Raw genomic sequence first — 19920 nt, forward strand, 5'->3', positions numbered from 1 at the left:
CATTTAGTTCTCTTTCCCATTCAAAGATGACAAATTTCACCTCGCCTGTGGTTCCTACATAATATGCGTTGATGAGGTTCTACATACTTTCCTTTCCTCTTTTCCTTGGTTCTTTGCTTACGACTCCACGCCTTTCATTTTTTCTCTGTCTTTCCCGATCTTCTGTTTGCTTTCCTTCCCTGTTGGTTGTCTTTCTTCGACATCCGAGTATTCTCGCTGCTTTTTTCTTTCCTGTTCGAGCGGTGCACCTGGACTAGGGCCTGGTACTCACTAGCGTGGTTCAAGTACTGTGCCATCAGAGTCTTCTGCACACTGGTATTTAAGCTACCTATAACAGAAACCCTAATTAAGACATTATGAACCATAATTAAATTTTTCATAGTGGAAACATAGTAATTTATGCTCTGTAATTTGGTTTTGACATAATTCCTTATATTCTTGCTTTGATACTTGGCCTAAGAATTGGATTTGTTCCCAGCATGCTTCCCCATTTTTGGGTGAGACTGCTCAAGTGCAGTCTCTTTTGTCCACTATGTGCCCTCTTCATTGTTTTTACCCCAGTCGACACCCAGGTTCCACTCGCTTCCCTCAAGGTTTGCAAGATAGAGACAATTCCATGTTCCAGGTTGCTTCCCATGAGTAGTTGAATTTCCCCGTTGTGTGGCTCCTGCAAGACCTCCCTGAGCCTCCAACATCCTATGCTACCAACCCTGCCAACCGGTCTCCTCGAAGTCTTTCTTCCCTGGTTATCACCACCCCATAGGGTAAGACAATGCTTTACCCTTCCCCCCCAAACGCCAGTTATGTCACCGAGTCGCGAAGGTCCTACCCTTCGCCAGTCAATCCCCTCATTGAAACTTAACCAAACCCAAATTTGGATGTTCTACCCTCCTCAATTTTGGGGCTAGTTACTGCACCCACTTCTAGCAGCCCATTCCAGGTCTTGCATCGACGATGTACTAAGGGTTTGCATCGAAACCATCAGGCCAGAGAGGGCACTAGGGTTAGGTTTTGCGTCAGGCCTCCCACAATTATCTTTATTTCCTTCCCTCCCAATCCATATACCCATCCTTAACTGCCAAAATAAATTCTTCATACAGATGCAGTTGAAACTGCTCAGGATGACGCTACTGACAGAGTCAATTTGACCCAACGTTCTCCTTCTACCCCAGGACCTAGCTACCCTGATATGAGATTTGGATGTCCCTTCCCCCCCTCCCCGATGGCTCTCCAGTCTATCCCACCCCAGGTTGACAGGGCAATAACCCAAGGATAATAATAAGCTTCAATTCTATATTCGACAGGGAGAACCATAATTATTAACCTGTAATCGTCTACAGGATTCATCACTGTTCCTCTTTCTATCTGAAATCGTCGTAGGTTCCAATTGATATTTCCCATACCAAAGCAGGGGAAGGCAGGGAGCACATACCAAGTTTTACAGGCAAAAGCCAAACGCTGCTTGACGTCCCCCAACACTCTGCGCTTTCTAACTCCAACTGCACACCCTTCCTTCGTTTCCTGCATGCAATTTCCTCTCGACCTTACCACATTTCCCTTTGATTTTCTCATCCACCTACCCGACCTCCCTTCTCATCCACATGATTTGCTCTGCTGGCTGCCTCCCTTCCTTTCTCATGTGGGTCTCGGGATGAGAACCCACTTACCTTCCAATTAATGCCCTTCATTATTGATTGCCTACTTCTGGCTCATGGAAAATTTTAAGAACCCCCCTAAATTTATATGTATAATAAATGGGCGAATCTCGATGGTATATAGGAAAAATGGAAGGCAATTTTATCAATAATATAATATGTATATATAATTTTTTGGTGAATCTCTCACCAGGATTGGCGAATATTTTCCTCAATTATAAAATCTTGTAAGATCTTGGCGAGTCTTTCACTAAATAATAAAACTTTGTAAAGTCCTAGTGAATCTTAGCATTGTGAACTCTTAGAGAATTTTTTGAAAAAGTATAAAACATATATGACAAGAGCCACATGGTGGCAATATCACTGTTTTTTTTTCACATTTCCACGACATGGAACTTGTTTATAAAATTATAAAAAAGCCAACCAAGTCCCTTATAATATGCAGGTAAGCTTATAACAGAGTCTGATACCTCTACTATGCTTGTCTTCATTCAAGTGTCATAGCTGCTATACTTAACACTGTGAATCACAACTCTCTCAGAACTCAACTCTATAGTGTAATTAAAACCTTTGGAAATTGAATCTGACAACTCTATAAAAAGGATTAGTGAAATAGAAGCTTTTGTGAATGAGCCCACTAACTATCACTGCTAAACAATCAATCTAGATTATGAAGTCTTCCATCTTGATCACAATCGTGCTCACGATCAAGGGAGTGTGACCACCTGGCCTGACATAATGGCCATCATAGCTTCCAATAATCAACAACCACCTTGCAAGGACATCCTAGCTCATGTCTCATGAATTTTATTCATCAATCTTAACTGATATAAATCTTATAAAGATAATATTAGAATCCTCTCCAGATTCACTATTAATACAAGGGTAAAGGAAATTTTCTAGCTCAAGGCACTAGCCAATACCAACTTTGGTATTTGTGACCCCTTTGTGGGGATGCACCTACCCTGCCCCGTTGGGTTTCTGCCTTGTAACATAGTTCAAGGATCACAAGACTTTCCAATCTTCCTACTCCATTAGACACACTTTATATGCTATACATAGTGAATGGAAAAGAAGCATTATAGAACACACAATTTCACAGAAGGAAGAAAAATCTTAGCCAGTTCAATATCAAAATCTTAACCACTGATTAATAAAGAATAACAAGTAGTGTAATGAATTGTTCTGAGTTATTTATTTACAAGTTGTAAAGAATGTAGTGGAATGGAAAATATTACTTAGGCAACCCTTCAATATTTTCTATTAATATGTCTGTGCATGTACATATGAAATTAAGAGCATTGTTGAATACAAAGTTTCCTTTTCTCTTGCCTCCATTTTGACAAATCAGTGTGAAATCAGTGTCACTTTGAATCTCCTTTCCTGTGTGGATGTTTTGACAAATCAATGTGAAATCAAAGTCACTTTGAATTTCCTTTCCTGCGAGGGATCACATCCACAGTTGATTAGTAAAAGATAATCTACTATATATTATGTTCAAGAAACTGACTGCAATCTACAGTGGAAACGAGACCTCAATTCTTATTCTGAATTTGAATATCTCAGGACAACATAAGAGATAAAAATGCATATGGCCTTAGTAGCTAGAAAACAATCACTCCATCATTACAGAACCACCTAGATTTCGGCACTTAATCTAAATAATGGCACTAGTTGCAATGCTTATTTGCATTAACACCATGGAAAAGCAACAACAATGTTTCAAAGCACACTTACTGGAAAAGTTGTAACATTCCGAGAATATTTAATGATAGCATCTGAACCTCATAGCTATGGTGGGGAAACTAGGGAACCCAAATCTTGGAAGATATCTCATACCAAATCTGAGAAAAAAATAAAAAGGGAAAAAAATCAAAATCTATAAATCAAGCAATGAATTGTTTACAAATCAAATACAATTCCTTTAACTAACAGTTAAATTGTGGTGATATATTTAAATATTTAGTAAGAGGGGAACTTCAAACCATGGAATATTACCTTTGTCATTACTGTCATCCCTCAGTGACTGAGATTACAAATCAATACTTATGGAAAGATTGTAAGAAATTCTGTGAAATAGTAAAGCATAACCTCTATTTTCAAGCAACAAAATCAAGACATTGTTACATCAAGAGCCATAATTGATACATAATCAATGAATCAAGTCCTTGTATGGCACAGGCTTGTTTCATAACCTCTATTTTATCAATAACAAAATCAAGACATTGTATGTGGTTATTGCCAAAAGGAAACTGCGTTCTAATTTGGAAGCGGATCTTATCAAAAGACATGGATTTATTCAAAGCTACAAAGCCTAATGGGTTACTAAAAAATAAGTTGGAATATGGGATCATGATACTTAAATTGAAAAAATATGCTTTCCTTTTAGAAACATTACAGTTATACAATGTTTTTTGAAAGCATTAGAATTTGAAATTGGGCCTTTCTATCAAGACAAATTTTCATTAACAGAATGTACTTTCCTACCTGAAACGTTGTAGATATCCAAGAAAAACTTGAAAAGCATAAGAGAACTTAACATAATGTACTTTCTTTCCTTCCTTAACATTCTTAAAGAGTTGAGGTTCCCCAAGTCATTAGGGAACTTTCGAAGGAAATGACAGTTAGTAATAGTCCAATTCACAACTGAAGATGTGTCACAAATACGAGGGGGCATCTCCTCCAAATCACAAAAGTGCTCCAGGTTAAAATCTAGCATTATTGGAAGCTTAATGCTCGACTGGGTGTTATTGAACCCAGACATTTTTCCAATCTTCACTAAAAGCTTAAAGATAGCTTCTCTAAGTTCTACATGACTTTACTATGCTCTTGAAGTGGGGGCACATGCAGCCTCTCCAAGTGAATAGTCTTAAACTAAGTGAAGATAAGGCCGATAGATCATTCAGTGTGGATCTCTTTAACCCATAATTGAATACTATTAGGACTTTCAAATTTTTCATGGAACTCAAAAATGTTGGAAGAAAGTATTTGCTTCCAGAAAAGAATAAAACTAAAGCCTCTGCTTGAGGACAATTGATGTCACACCACTAATACTTCTCCATGGAATCTGTATAGGTAAACCACAAATGTAGAATTCCATTAGAATATTGTGTTTATTGAATACACAAATGAAATCATTGCATTTCTTTAAAATATCTTTTGAAATCAAAATTACCGAAATTACATATCGATAACCTAGTGGGTGTAAGATAAAATTCACCCGTGTCATTCACAGAAAGCATGAGAAAAAACCTAATACTATATATAAAACCAATAAAAATTCAAATTCATCACTTCTAAGGACCTCGTAACTACCCTGCCAATACACAAGTATTGGCCTGTTTGCAGTTAGAAAAATTACCCAAATTACAATCTGTTTACTCCAACCTATGTTGGAAAGTTATAGAAGGATGACTAGTGCAATCAATCCATTCCTTTTAGCCCTGGATTTGTTTCAGTATAAAACAGAAGCATACAAATATACTTGTCCAATGTCTATGCTTTAACCATTCACCTTAAGATGTTTTTACAATATAATTTCCTAAGTCTATTTAATATCTTCATTATCATAAAAACCAACCTATATCCATCTTAACTTCACATCTACCACTCTTAGGGGGATGAAATCTATTTATCCCTTTGAGCAATTGGTAGACCCAGAATTAAGATGGATCTAAGATGATAGAATTTTCCCTTTAAATGGTCTATGCTCACATGAATACCATGGGTCAATACCATGGGTTATCATAAACCTGGAGCTTAAAAATTACTATTAGTAATTTATAAAAAATAATAAAATTAATAGTTGATTTTTATTTTATTTTTTATTTTAACCAAGTTAAAATGTTTAACATACATTAAATTACAACATCCATTTTTACTCTTGATCCACCAAGCCCCGAGAGGGATCAAATATTTTTTCACTCTATGCTAGTTTGCATATCACGATATTTGATACCTCTCGGGGGTTAGTAGATCCAGAGTAAAGATGGATCTATGCTGGTTTAATTCCCCCATTTAAATAGGCTACATTCCAGGTGAATACCATGGGTCAATACCATGTGCCATTTTTATTTTTATTAATACTAATATTAGGGTTAATAATGTTTTTTTGCATGGTATTAATAATAATCTAGCTCATGGTATTTGTCCCATAGTATTTTGCCCATAGGTTTCACCTAAATATAACACATTTTTTGAGTGTTCGTAAATATAAGGTGACTTATGGAGTAAATATAAAAAAATGTTTTATTTGTTTACCATACCTCTCGTTTATATTTTTATTAATTTACCATACTCTCGTTTATTTATATTTTTATTAATTTACCATACCTCTTTTACAAATATGGTATTTGGCCCATAGGATTCACTTAAATAAAACCTCTTTTTTGAGCCTTCATAAATAGAACCAGGGTTATGAACTAAATATAAAAAGAGGTTTTATTTATTTACCATACGTCTGATTTATTTATATTTTTATTTATTTACCATACCTTTTGAATAAGTATAAAAAGACGTTTTATTTATTTACCATACCTCCACTTTACTTATATTTTTATTTGTTTACACTCTTGCATGTATATAAGGTGACCTATGGAGTAAATATAAAAAATGTTTTATTTATTTACCATACCTCTCATTTATTTATATTTTTATTAATTTACCATACCTCTTTTATAAATATGGTATTTGGCCCATAGGATTCACTTAAATAAAACCTATTCTTGAAAATTAGGGCGAATGGAAGGTTGTAATTGCTAATTTCAAGGCCTAAATTTACCTTTTTATCCTCTCCCTTAAAATAAGGTGGGCTATTTGAGGTGATTTGTGAAAATGTACTATGATACAAAATATTCGCCCACTAAAAATTTAAAACCCCTTAATTTCGCCAAAGGGCGAACATTCGCCCCTAAAATTTTCCATGTTCTGGCTGCTCTTGCCATGAGTTTCCCGTTTCTCCATCTCCACTAGCCAGCTCTCGTGCCAACTGTCCAAGCTCACTTCCCTCTGCCCGTCGTGCCATCTGGCCGACTTCTCTTACCTTTGCCCCGCCTTGACATCTGTTCCTGCCTTGATTTGCCCGGTTCTCCACATCTGCATGCCGGCGCTCGTGTCAACTGACCAAGTTCGCTTCCCTTTGCCTGTCATGCTATCTGGACAGCTTCTCTTTCTCGGACTGTCGTGACATCTGGCCAACCTCTCTCCCCTCTATCTTGTGTTTCCCATTGCACCCCGATCGGGGGTTCTCTCCCTTTTCCTTGTCTATTCTCAGGATTTCCTCAAGACTGCACATTCCTCCCATTCACTTAACTCGTCACCCCTTATATCAAGGTTTTTGCTAGTATGTCCACACCCCCAATTGGCTAAGTTATCTGCTGCCACGTTCCCTAATCGCGGACATATGTCGAAACAATATAGTCTATCCTTTGTATTAGATTTCCTATTTCTTGAACCAACCGTGCCGTCCTCCAACTTTGCCTTATCTTCTCCCATCTGGTTCCTTGCTAGAGTTTTTTTACCATCTCTATTGCCAGTCTCGAGTCTCATTCCACCTCTAGTCTCTGAAACCTTTCTCTCCAAGCTATTTTTAGCCCTCGCTTTAACGCATAGAGCTCTGCTTCATTATTACTCGCTATTCCACTATTCCACAATCCATGGTGCACAGGAAAATGGTGTTGCCTTGATAATCTCGGAACACCGCTCCTGAACCTGCAGCCCCGGGGTTCCCTTTCGCTGCTCCGTCGAAGTTTAGTTTTATGAACTCTTTCTGGGGAAACACAAAGAGGGTTGGGGAGTCACTGGGAGTACATTGTTGTTTCCATGAATTATCCATCAGCGTGTTGGGATTCAGGCTTAACCTTGCTAGTATACGACCTTCCTGTAGGTTGGTTTCCCAATCTTCTGGGTACCAGTTCTTTACAAGAATCATTTCTCAGATGTTCTGGACTATCATTCCCCATAATTCTATTGTTGTTCTCTTTTCCCCTTTAAAAATTATTCAGTTTTTTTTCCTTCCACACCACCCAGAGCAGGAATCCAAGGGATATCTGCCAGGCTCGGTTCAGGATGGGATTCTGGTAAGGCTTCCTTCTCCATTTTTCCATTGTTAATTTCGTACTTGTTTGATCCTTGTCTCTATGGCCAAAAAGTTTCACATGATACTGCCATAGAACCTCACTGTAACTGCAGGTATTTAGTAAGTGTTCCATCGATTCCGTTTAACTTTCACATATGCAGTAGGTTGATGGTCCTTTCATCCCCCTTATCTGTCGCTGATCCCAAGTTAGTGCTCTACCATGCCGAACTAGCCAAAGGAAAAAAGCTATTTTGGGCCATAGTTTGTCCTTCTAGATTTGTTCCCATATGGGTGGCCCTTGTTTTTTATGATGTGTTGCTTGCAGGTGGTAACCTTCTTGGATGGTGAACATCCCTTTTATTTATATCCCCACCTTATTATATCTGGTCCTTCCAATATCGCTATTATTCAGGACTCCATCTCCTTCTCGTAGGTTGCCCATTGAATCGAATCTGGAGCACTCGACCAATCTTGTTTCCGCTTCCATTTTCTCCAGTGTTTCCCTGTATCCATTCCCCAATAACTTTTCACCGTCTGATTTGCAGGGTTATTTGTATATTGGCACATTTCCGCAAGGTCTGGCCTACTATATAATTTCTCTCTCTGCTGCCATGCCTCTTGCCAGAATCTTGCTTTGTCTCCTCCCCTTATTTCCCAGAAACTATGATTTCTTATCAGTTCTTTGTTTTCAGATGCCAGATTCTATATCGCTGACCCCTTTATGTTTCCCTGGACTCTTAGCCTTCCTTCTTTCAATCTTGGCATTCCATATTTTCTCCCCCATATTTATTTCCATAGGTTTGTTCTTCTCTAAATCCATCTCCATCATAGCTTAGGCCCCATGACCTGGTTTAGAATATACGGGTCTCTGAGACCCTGCGCTCCTGCTTTGATAGGTTCGCTTAGCCAATACCAAGATAGCAATGCCCATTTTTTAGCTGTGTTTGGCCCTTGCCACAAGAATTTCTTGAAGATGTCAATCATTCCTTGGAAAACAGTTTTAGGGACAGCTTGGCTTGATAATTGGTATATCGGAATTGACTGAAGCACTGTCTTCAATAATATTACACTACTTGCCATATTCAGAGTCCTCAAAGTTCAATTCTACAGCCTCCCTTGGATTTTTGCCAAAAGAACTTTCTAGTTTGCCACTCTGATTGGATGTAGATTTAGCGGGATCCCCAAATATTTTGAGGGTAGATTTCCTATGTGGAAGCCCATTATTCTCACTAGAAAAGCTTGGGATTGGGCTGTTGTATTGAAAAAGAAGATATTCGACTTTTCTTTATTGATCTTTGTCCCTAAAACACTCATGAAATCATTTAAGATTTCAACCAAGGTTTTGGCTTCCTTGAGAGCTGCTTGCCAAAACATCATTATGTCATCGACAAACTGTTGACGTGTTAATCGCAGGTCATTACCCCACATTTGCAGACCGATAAATTGACCGCCTTGCACTTTCTCTTTTACTTATCTTCCTAGTCCTTCAACAACCAATATGAACAAGAAAGAGGACATTGTATCATCTTAGCCCCCTTGTTGCATTAAATGCCTCCGTCAGAGCTCCATTTAGAAGGATTGAGAACACAGGGGTGGATATCATTGAATAGATCTAATTTATCCATCAAGGATCAAAGCCAAACGCTTTCAGGATTCCTTGGAGGTAAGTCCAACTTAGACAATCATAAGCTTTTGATAGATCTAGTTTTATCATCATTCCTTTAGCTTTTTGGGTTTTCAGGGAGTGAATCGTCTCTTGAGCCATGACTATCCCATCCTCAATTTGTCTTCCTTTGACAAAACCTGTATACTCTTGAGAGATTAAGCCAGGAAGGATAGGTTTGAGGTGGTTTACCTTGGTTGTAGCCATAATTTTATATATTACATTGCATAGAGTTATAGGTATAAACCCCTGAGGCTCTTCCGAATGGTCTATTTTGGGGATAAGAGATAGGAAGGTGGAGTTCAAGGCCGAATGCATCCTTTTAGTGCGTCTTGACTCCTCCACTACTGCCACGATATCTTCTCCTATAATTGTCCAAGTTGTCTGGAAAAATTTTGCTGTAAAGCCATCCGGGCCCAGAGCTTTATTCTTCGCTAGCCCTTTGATTACTTCTTCCACCTCAGACTTAGTGATTTCCCTCATTAGACCCAGGGTTTGATCCCTACTCACCCACTGAGGGATATGTCGAGTAATCCTGTTTATATCTTTTGTTCTGTCTAAATTAGGTTCTGTCAATAAATTCTGGAAGTGTTGGACCAACAGGTTCTCCATATCATTCTTTTGAGTAAGGTGATTTCCTTCTTGGTCTACTAAGGAGAAGATCCTGTTATGTTGGCAATGTTGAATCATCGCTTTGTGAAAGAATCTAGTGTTCCTTTCCCTCTCTCTTAGCCATTGAATTCTTGATTTTTGTTTCCACAAAATCTCTTCCTCCTGCCTCCTTTTTCTCCAATCTATTCAGCAGATATATTTCTTCCTCCACTAGGGTTTCAGTGCGTCCATTATTTATTATCTGTTGTTGCACCTTTTTCATCTTTGCCTGTAGCAGTCCCTGTTCCTGTTGGATATTACCAAACTCTTCCTTGTTCCATTTTTTTATTTTGTCTTTGATTTCTTTAAGTGGGAATGTATGCATTTGGTTTCTTCCTTGTTTCTCACTTGCTTTCCACCATTCCTTCAGTGTTCCTAGGAAGGTCGGGTCTCTCAACCAAAATGCTTCAAACCTGAAGGGTCTCTTAATTTTCCCTTGTTTCATATCCACTTCTAATATAATCGGCCAGTGGTCTAATCCCATACATGGCAAGATGGATGCCTCATAGTATACATCTATGCTGATTAGGTTTTCAGTTACCAAGAATCTGTCTAAGCGAGACGATATTTGTCGGGTTCCTCCTCTTCTATTGTTCCATGTGTACATTCCATTGATTGTCGAGATATCAACCAGGTGGAGCTCTTCTTGGATATCCCTAAATTATTCCATTTCAGGTTCCTCCCTTCTAATTTCTCCTTTTTTTTCCTCTAAAGTATTTATCAAATGAAAGTCCCCTGCAATCAGCCAAATATTTTCATCGTGCATTTGGTTTAGGGTCCTTATGTTTTGTATGAAGTTTTCCTTTTCTACTGGAATATGCGGCCCATACACTGCTAAGATCATAAACCATTCTTTGGTCCCTATATTTCGGAAGCGCCCTGTGAGGATTCTCTGCATTCCTATCCAATAATCTTCCTTTACCTCTGCTAGGTTCCAGAGGATTTCTATGCCTCTTGCACTTCCTTTCGCATCCACTGCGACTACTTCATATCTTGGTTTGATCCTCCTTAGAATCTCTTCTAGCTTTTCCCCTGTTATCTTTGTTTCCTGGAGAAGCATTATTTGAGGTTTTTTTTTTCAAGCGATCTACTATATATCTCTGTTTTCCCCAGCTGTTTAAGCCCCTTATGTTCCAAGATATTCCTATCATTGAGTAGCTTTGTTGAGTTGTTGGTAGACCGCTGATAGCAATACCACCCTTCCAGTGTTTACCAACATATCTCCCATTATCTGGATCGATTCCTATAGATTTCTCCTTCCTCTTTTCTTTCCTTCTTTTGTTCTGTTTTAAAATTCCTGAGGGTTTTCTTGTTGCATGCCCAGTTGCTCTGCAATCTCTACTTGTCTTTGTCCTTGGTTGGCCTCGTATTGTTGGAAGGTCTCTTGTACAAATTCTTTTGATCCTCTGGGATAAATATTTCGTCTAAGTGCCTCCATCCATTTAACAATTTCTTTAGAACTTCCTCTTCCATGCTTAACTCCTCCCCCTTGCCTCGGTCTATTTCCATTGTAGTGATTTCCTTTCTTGCTCGTTCTTCTTTACCTGTGAGATCTATTTGAGATTTCCTCTTTGGTGTTGTTTTTGCATGATTTGGACTACTTTCTTTTTCTTTTTCATGGTAATTCATGAGTTGTGTTTCATTTTCTGTTTCTGCTTCTTCTTCCTCTTGCAATACCTCGTATCTGTTTTTACTGCTCCACTGAGTTTGGTTGACAGTTTCTAGGTTATGAGATCCCTTTGGAGGCCTTCTCTTGCTCTTCACTTCTTGGAACCCTTCATTTCCTTCTAGTGGGGGTTTCGTTTGTTTTTCTTTTAGATCCGGACCTTCCTGGTTCAACGAGAATTCTTTGATAAGTGGTCATATTCATGGCACCTTTGACATTGGAACAGGATATGCTCATAGTCCAAGGTTTGTTTCCAGATGTCTTCATGATATTCTAGCTCTACTAATTCAAGGATGGGTTCTGCTATATTCATATACACACAGATTCTAGCATATTAAGTATATCGGCCTCTTTTTGTGGTTTCGGCTATTTTGACAAATTTTCCTACTGTGTTCCTGATTCTTTCCAATATTTTCGAATCCAAAAAATCCATTGGGAGCCCAAAGAGTCGCACCTAGATTGGGGCTGCTAGGAATTTCTCTTTATCCGGGTTGTAACATTCTTCCCAATATCTCATGAATAGGCTTGCATTATAATAAAAATATGAGCCATTTTCAAATACTCTTTCCTTATCTTGCGGGTTTGAGAAGATTATCGTGAGAAAGCCTTTGGCTCCCAGCTTGAGCTCGATATGGCGTTTGGGTTGCCATTTTTATTGTATCCACTTGATCAGGTCCTTGTCCGTCCCCCAAATGCCTATGAACTTGCAGATCATCGCATGGTCCTTCAATAAGCTGCGGTATCTTTCCAGTTTGTTCATCGAGATTACAAATCTGCGTTTCTCTGTTGCACATGGTAGACACTGCCCTCTGCTTCTTGCCTGCCATCCCACTCCAAGGACTGGGCCATTTGTCGGATTAACCGCTTCTTGGGAACTCGACTGCTTTTTGGTTTGACTCCCCAGTCGTTTCATCCTCGTAGGAGGGGATCTCTCCACCCCCCGTTTGTATCTGTCATCTCTTTCTTTCTAGCGGTTTTTTGTCTGTCGCTCCTACTGTGTTTGTCAGAGTTTGCAAGTTTCAGGCCCTAGGGTTTGGACATTCCAATGACGCAAAGCATCTATATAAAAATGCTAAATTACAATACACTGATAGATTTTACACTATTAATGAATGGATGATATTCAAAATAATAAGATGTTTGTAATACGAATAAATATAAAAAAAAAATCATATTCACAAACCACGGTATAATAGAAATTTATGATAGCACCTCTATATAGGACTAGCTACTATGTAGCCCTTGTTTCATAATGATAAAAGAATCAAATTCAAATTGAAGGAAACTTTGATCTAATATTACATTTATTTAATTTTTTTTTAACTAAAAATATTTATTTTATCTATATCTTCAAATTTGCATCAACTTTGAATTTATAAACCTTTCATAAATACAAAAACAATACACATGTTTTTTTTAAATAAATATAGTTTAGAGGTATACTTCATGAATAAATGACATTAAGGAATGTCCACTTCACCTGCAATTTTGATATGAAGTTTCATCTTTTCTTATTAGTTTAATTTTGATATGAAATATATCTTTTCTTGTTAATTTTCTTATTAGTTTTGTGAAACATATTAGGTTCAATCATATTAAATTACATACTCACTGCTCATTTAGAAACATATATTCCATAAGTGAGTATACATTCCTAATGCTAAATTGCATAAACTGCATCTTCTTAAAAAAATAGTTGGTATGGTAAGTACTTCAATTACTTATAGAGCAACCTCTCAATAAACTATGCTTTAACAAAAATACTACCATACATAAAAATAATAAACATTAAGAACTAACAAATAAATTATACAAAATCTCAATGTTCAACCAAATATTAGAAAAAATGATCGAAAAGAAAAAAAAAATTACTTTAATTATAATCTGAAATTCAAAACAACCATAATTATAATTATAATCTTAATGTTTAATATAGTACTGCAGGTGTTAAGCCTTTCTGACAACTGCCCAGATAAGAATGATCAAATACAAATCTACATTAAGAACTAACAAATAAATTATACAAAATCTGAATGTTCAACAAAATATTAAAAAAAAAACTAGTGAAAAATTAAAAAAATTACTTTAATTATAATCTGAATATTCAAAACAACAACCATTATATAATCTGAATGTTTAGTTTAGTATAAAACTGTACGTGTTAAGCCTTTCTGGTAACTGCCCAGAAAAAAATGATGAAATACAAATCAACCTATGCTGACAACTCTCCTTTCAGCATTCTCATATTCAACATTGTAATACTATTTAATAAACCACCCTAACCTACCTAATATTAAAGAACAGAACTGAAAGCATGACCTTAGACCTTTCGAGATGATTTCAATCACATGATATAATTACAGCAGTCTCCCTTTCTTCAACATCTAGAAGTCTGGCGCATGAAATTTAAATAACAACTGTGCCTCTAAGAGTGTAGCAAAAATTATATATTAGTAGAAGATTGCCCAGGTTAATATTTTGTTTTAAAAATAAATTTGTTTCTAAAAGTGCTGCATAAATTATGTACTAGTGGGAGTACTGTTTATTAATTAGGCTAATAAATTCAATTCAATTTGATTCCTTTAAAATCACAATCCATACCATTGATCATTCAGAGAAATATGATATAAGCATTGTCAATATCGATATGTAAGAAGTTTACATAGAGAAATGATTTAGCAAACTCAAAAATGTAATATGGGTGCGATAGCAAATGATTTAGAATTTCACTCAGGTTACCAGCCCCTATGGGCTCTTGTCTATTTTTATACATAATCTTTTAACATGCTCCATTTTCTTTACCAATTCATCCTTCTCTGCATTCGCATTTTCACTGAGCCATTCACCTACCTCTTCAAGACCTGCTTTGATGTTTTGAACATCTTTCTCCTTCATCTCTCCCCTCAGTTTTTCATTATTCAATCCTTTAGTCATGTCGTAGATGTATTGATCCAATGCATTCCTCAATTCCACTGTTTCCTTCCACACTTGATCTTCAATTTTGAGTTTCTCTGCCTCTGCAATCATTTTGGCAATCTCATCATCGCCCAACCTACTGCTGTCATTCGTCATGATCCTCACTTCCTTTATCCCACTAGTCTTATGCTCTGCTGACACCTTCAGAATTCCGTTTGCATCGATCTCCAGACATTTGATGATTTGGACATCGCCTCTAGGTGCACGCGGGAGTCCCTTCAAAACAAATTCGCCCAAAGGATTATTGTGTTTGACATTAGGTCTTTCCCCTTCATACACTCTTATTCTCATTCTTTCCTGATTGTCATTGACAGTGATGTAGTTGTCCTGCCTTTTAACTGGAATTTGTGTATTTCTTGGGATCAACACGTCCATGATATCCCCTTGAAGTGCAAATCCTAGACTAAGGGGAGTGACATCTCGAAGTATGAGGTTTGCTGTGTTGTCGCCATTCAACACCGCAGCCTGCACGGAAGCACCATAAGCTACAGCTTCATCAGGATGGATGGCCTTACACAACTCCTTCTGGCCGTCGAAGAAAGCTTTAAGCAACTCCTGCACTTTGGGTATTCGCGTAGAACCTCCCACCAACACAACGTTGTCAATTTGGGATTTAGTCATTCCAGTATCCTCCAAGCACTTGCCAACAATTTCAATGCATTTTTCAAACAGATCCATGTTCAACTGCTCAAACTTTGCTCGCCTTATTTTAGAATGAAGGTCTTGGCCTTCTTGGAGACAGGGCATTTCAACGATGGTCTCCACAGAGGAAGACAGCTCTCTCTTGGCCCTCTCGCATGCACTGCGAAGCCTCCTAAGCGCTCTTGCATTTGAAGATATGTCAATTTTGTATTTCCTTTGAAATTCCTGCACAAAATGGCTGACCATTCCGTTGTCAAAATCCTCGCCCCCCAGATGGGTATCTCCTCCGACTGCCTTGACTTCAATTTTGTGCTTTTTTATATTAAGCACAGCAACATCGAATGTTCCTCCACCCAAATCGAAGATTAGGATGTTCTCCCCATCTTGTGATGCATAAGCTTTCCAGTCAAAGCCATATGCAATCGCAGCAGCTGTTGGCTCGTTCAATATTTGTAACACTTCAAAACCTGCTATCTTCCCGGCATCCTTAGTGGCTTGCCTCTGGGAATTGTTGTAATAAGCGGGAACGGTAATGACAGCCTTATTCACTTGACAACCCAGGTATGATTCGGCAATTTCTTTCATCTTAAGCAATACCATTGACGAGATTTCCTCAGCTGTAAAAGTTTTCTCTTCTTCCTTGAATGTTACCTGGATTAAGGGCTTGTCATTGGATCCGCAAACAATAGAAAAAGGCCAGAGGCACCTATCAGCATGGACAGAGGAATCGGAGAAACGCCTGCCAATCAACCTCTTGGCATCAAAGATTGTATTTGCAGGGTTGGAAGCGACTAGATTCTTTGCAGGCTGTCCGATAAGGCGTTCATTTTCTGTGAAGGCAACCATGGAGGGAGTAGTCCTGTTTCCCTGTTCATTGGGAATGATATCCACTCTGTCATGGTCGCCACGCCAAACACCCACACAGCTGTAGGTGGTTCCGAGATCGATGCCGATAGCCTTACCATTAAGATTACGAGACAAAGCCATGGAGGAAAAAATCAAACCAGAGGGAAGGCGCTGGGTATTAAAAAACGGAACAAGTGGGAAATATATAAAGGAAGCCGGAGGCTCCCGCCTATCCAATGAAATAAAAGCATAACTGATTCTTGGCTGTGCACCATGGTTGGGCATATCAAGGTCGGCGCTCCGTTTTGCAACAATGTTCAATTTTTCATAAGAAAGCAAAAGCAAAGTATAGGATCATCGCTGGCCGATGGAGTATGGATCGACATGTCAAATCGCTCGTTTTGGGAGGCGCGGAGGATCAAACACGATCTCCTTCCATTCATTGCACCATCAAACACAAAGCGACGCTTATTCCTTAGGCTATTAATGCGGTTGGGCCGTATATATACCGTTAGATTTATAGTTGTTTAAATTTAATTCACGAAATAATATATATAATTAGTAATTACAAAAGAAAATTAAACCATTAAACTGTTTTGAAGTTTGATACAATTCAAGATTTTAAACAAGTAATGTCATCTCAATTTGATAGTTTTCTTTATCATAAATGATAAAATACTAAAAATCAATTTCACCTATGAAATTGGGCCCATCTTAAACTACTGGGATTGAAGACACTGAAATATGTTGATCTTAATCTGTTTTCTTTTCATTTCATTAGGTGAACGTTGTGTTTCTTCAGCATTCATATTTAGGTTAGAACAGAAATCAATAAGATTATGAAAAACATGAAAGCAGAGGGAAGGCGTTGGGGTATTACAAAGAAAAAGGAAGAAGAGGGAAATATATCAAGGATTCTGGGCTGCGCACCATGATTGGGCATATCAAGGTCGGCGCTTCGCTTTTCAACAATGTTCAATTCTTCATAAGAAAGCAAAAGCAAGGTATAGGATCGACATGTCAAATCGCTCTTTTTTTGGGAGGCGCGGAGGATCAAACATGATCTCTTTAATATTCCGCCATCAAACACAAAGCGACGCTTATTACTTAGGGTATTAATGCGGTTGAGCTGTATAGGTCGCCGTCCAGTTTTTCTTTGGGTTTTTGGCCCGTCTGAGAAGGTTTAAAAGTAAATTTGGCCCTCAAGAAAATTTAAACTATTAAAATCATTCATCATATATTTAGGTTAAATTTCTGTATTTCAAAAAATGGTACTATTTTTAATAACCTTTGGCCCTCAAAAAAATTTAAACTATTAAAATCATTTTAAATTTTTTATCTAAAAAAACACTATTTTTAATAGCCTTTAATATTTTTTTCAAGTTCTTTGAATTTACTCCTATTTTTATATAAACAATAAATAAAAATAATAACAAAGTAATGATGATCTAATATATTGGTTCTAAAAGCAATTCCATCTCTCAATGCCCCATCAACCTAAGTAAATCTAGAGTACTAACTTTTAATGCTTAAAAGAGATAAATGAATTGTTATTGGTGAGGACCATCAAACACAAAGCGACGCTTATTCCTTATGGTATTAGTCCAATTTTTCTTCGGGTTCCTAGACCGTCTTAGAAGGGTTAAAAGTAAATTTGGCCCTAAAAACAAATTAAACTATTAAAATCATTCGTCGTAAGTTTAGATTAAATTTCTGTGTTTCAAAAAAAAATGGCACTATTTAGAATAACTTTTAATATTTACCCTCAAAAAAATTTAAACTATTAAAATAATTTTAAATTTCTGTTTTAAAAAAAATAGCATTATTTTTAATAACTTTTAAAAAAGGGCATTATTTTTAATAACTTTTAATAGGTACATGAGAAGACCACACATAGAGACTTCAAAAGTATGTAGGACTACAAGGGATTGAGATTGTGTAGACGAATGGCGATATGATGTGGGGTTAATGAAATCATGAATGATGATACATGTTAATGCAGTTTTGGGTACCAAACATTAAATATTCTACAACGGGGTGGAAAACATTGAGTCTCCTACAATAAACCACATTGGACCATATAGTGGATTGTAATAAACATATATATATATATATATATATATATATATATATATATATATATATATATATAACGTCATTGTGAGTGTTGTCGTCTTGATGTGTTGTCTCTATTCTTCTTTTAATAATCATACTTTGTCATAAGAATAATATGGTTAGAAAATTGATACCCCAAGTTGGCGCTATTACACCTCGCATAGGGTGACAGAGTGCATTGAAAACCCAATGACCCATTCAACAAATTCACACATTCTCTCGGCTCTTGCTCCTCCCTGATTATCCTCGAGCACTCTTTCCCTGCGAGTTGCATCCAATTTTCCTATTTTCATTTGAATTGCAAGTTTGCGACCAATCATCCGCAAAGGGTGCAACCCATCACCCATAGAGGGAAATTTATCATCCACGATCCAACACTAAATTGTTGTTGGCCTTTAATCAACACTAGAAGCAAAGGCAGGGCCAATTGATTTGGTTTTCGAATTTGTTGATTCAGATCGAGATGGAAACCTAGTAGCATATGAGGCGAGAGTAATACAAATTTCAATATCATCACCAGTAGTGTTCGTCTAGTTTTTTTCCATTCAGACACAGGAGGTGTCGAGGCGAGAGCTCCGGCTTAATCCAACGAGCCGATTAGTCCCTGTGGATTTGGTCCCTTTCGAAGTCTTCTCACTACGATTCCATAAAGAAAGTCTTAAATGGAAGGTATTCTTCTTTATCCTCCTATCAAGAAAATTTTGTTTGCCTCAATTTTTCAATGTGAGGTTTTGCTTAGGTTGGAAATGTCACTATGACAAATGTTTTGATTTCTTTCACACTTAGAAAATCTCCACTTGCTTTCTTGTTGGCATTTCTTTGGAATTTCAAGATTTAGAAAAAAAAAACTATTTCATTTTAACATTTCTTTTATGAAATGGTTTATTTAATATACACTTGTCATTGAAATTACAATTTTTTTATAACCTTTCATTTATTAAAGGGTGGATGAATATATGCCCTTCCAAATGAAATTAAGACGAGCGTTTTACAATATGATATGAAATTAAGGTTAATATTGACATAATATAGTTAGTAATGATGAAGTGTTGAAAGGTATTTATAGTAGTTAGAATTCACAAAGTTGGATAAAGACAAGTAGATTGACGCTTAAGGGAGTAAGGTTGATAGAGTTGGATGGACTTAGTTATCTAATGAGTTAAGGTATGTGAAGCTATATGGAGTTAGCCAACTTGGAGTTTGGTGGAGAAAGGTTTACAAATTTGGATGAAGTTGAAAGCCTAGAGTTCCATAGGGTACAATTTGTAGAGTGTTGCAGCAAAGCCGCATATTTCACGATCTGATCCTTGGCCGGTGGGTTATGGGACTGCTGTATGGTTAATTTTTATTATGAGATGCTTTATTTGCGGTGGCCCATGGTTTCCTTCACAAAAATTCTTCACAATATCACAGCTCACACAATCGTGTGACTCCTCTCTGCATGTAATATGCTTAAACACAGCCGGAATGAAACGATCGTTTGACTTGTATGACCAGAATTCAAATAAAATTTAATCCTCTTTGATAACATATTGGGTCACAACAGGTCCGTTAACCCACGCACATGTTCATGCGCGATTATCGTCTGATCAATCAACCAACGAATGGTCTTGATGGTCGGAACTCAATG

General features: G+C 37.3%; 1 protein-coding gene across 1 annotated transcript; it reads right to left on the reverse strand.

Annotated features, from left to right (window-relative positions):
* Nucleotides 1-14393: 14393 nt before the first annotated feature.
* Nucleotides 14394-16664, reverse strand: LOC149230777 (heat shock 70 kDa protein 18-like). The gene has a single exon (XM_089376135.1). It carries the CDS (start codon nt 16458-16460, stop codon nt 14457-14459), a length of 2004 nt encoding a protein of 667 aa, XP_089232261.1. The 5' UTR covers nt 16461-16664; the 3' UTR covers nt 14394-14456.
* Between the last annotated feature and the right edge of the window lie 3256 nt (nt 16665-19920).

The sequence above is a fragment of the Pinus tabuliformis genome, chromosome J (assembly GCF_031772625.1).
Source record: "Pinus tabuliformis cultivar Carrire ecotype Pingquan chromosome J, CPIR1, whole genome shotgun sequence".
In the NCBI taxonomy this organism is placed as follows: domain Eukaryota; kingdom Viridiplantae; phylum Streptophyta; class Pinopsida; order Pinales; family Pinaceae; genus Pinus; species Pinus tabuliformis.

Coding starts and splice junctions, on each gene's coding strand:
- LOC149230777 (XM_089376135.1), bottom strand. CDS start 16,460: ATGCCCAACCATGGTGCACAGCCAAGAATCAGTTATGCTTTTATTTCA.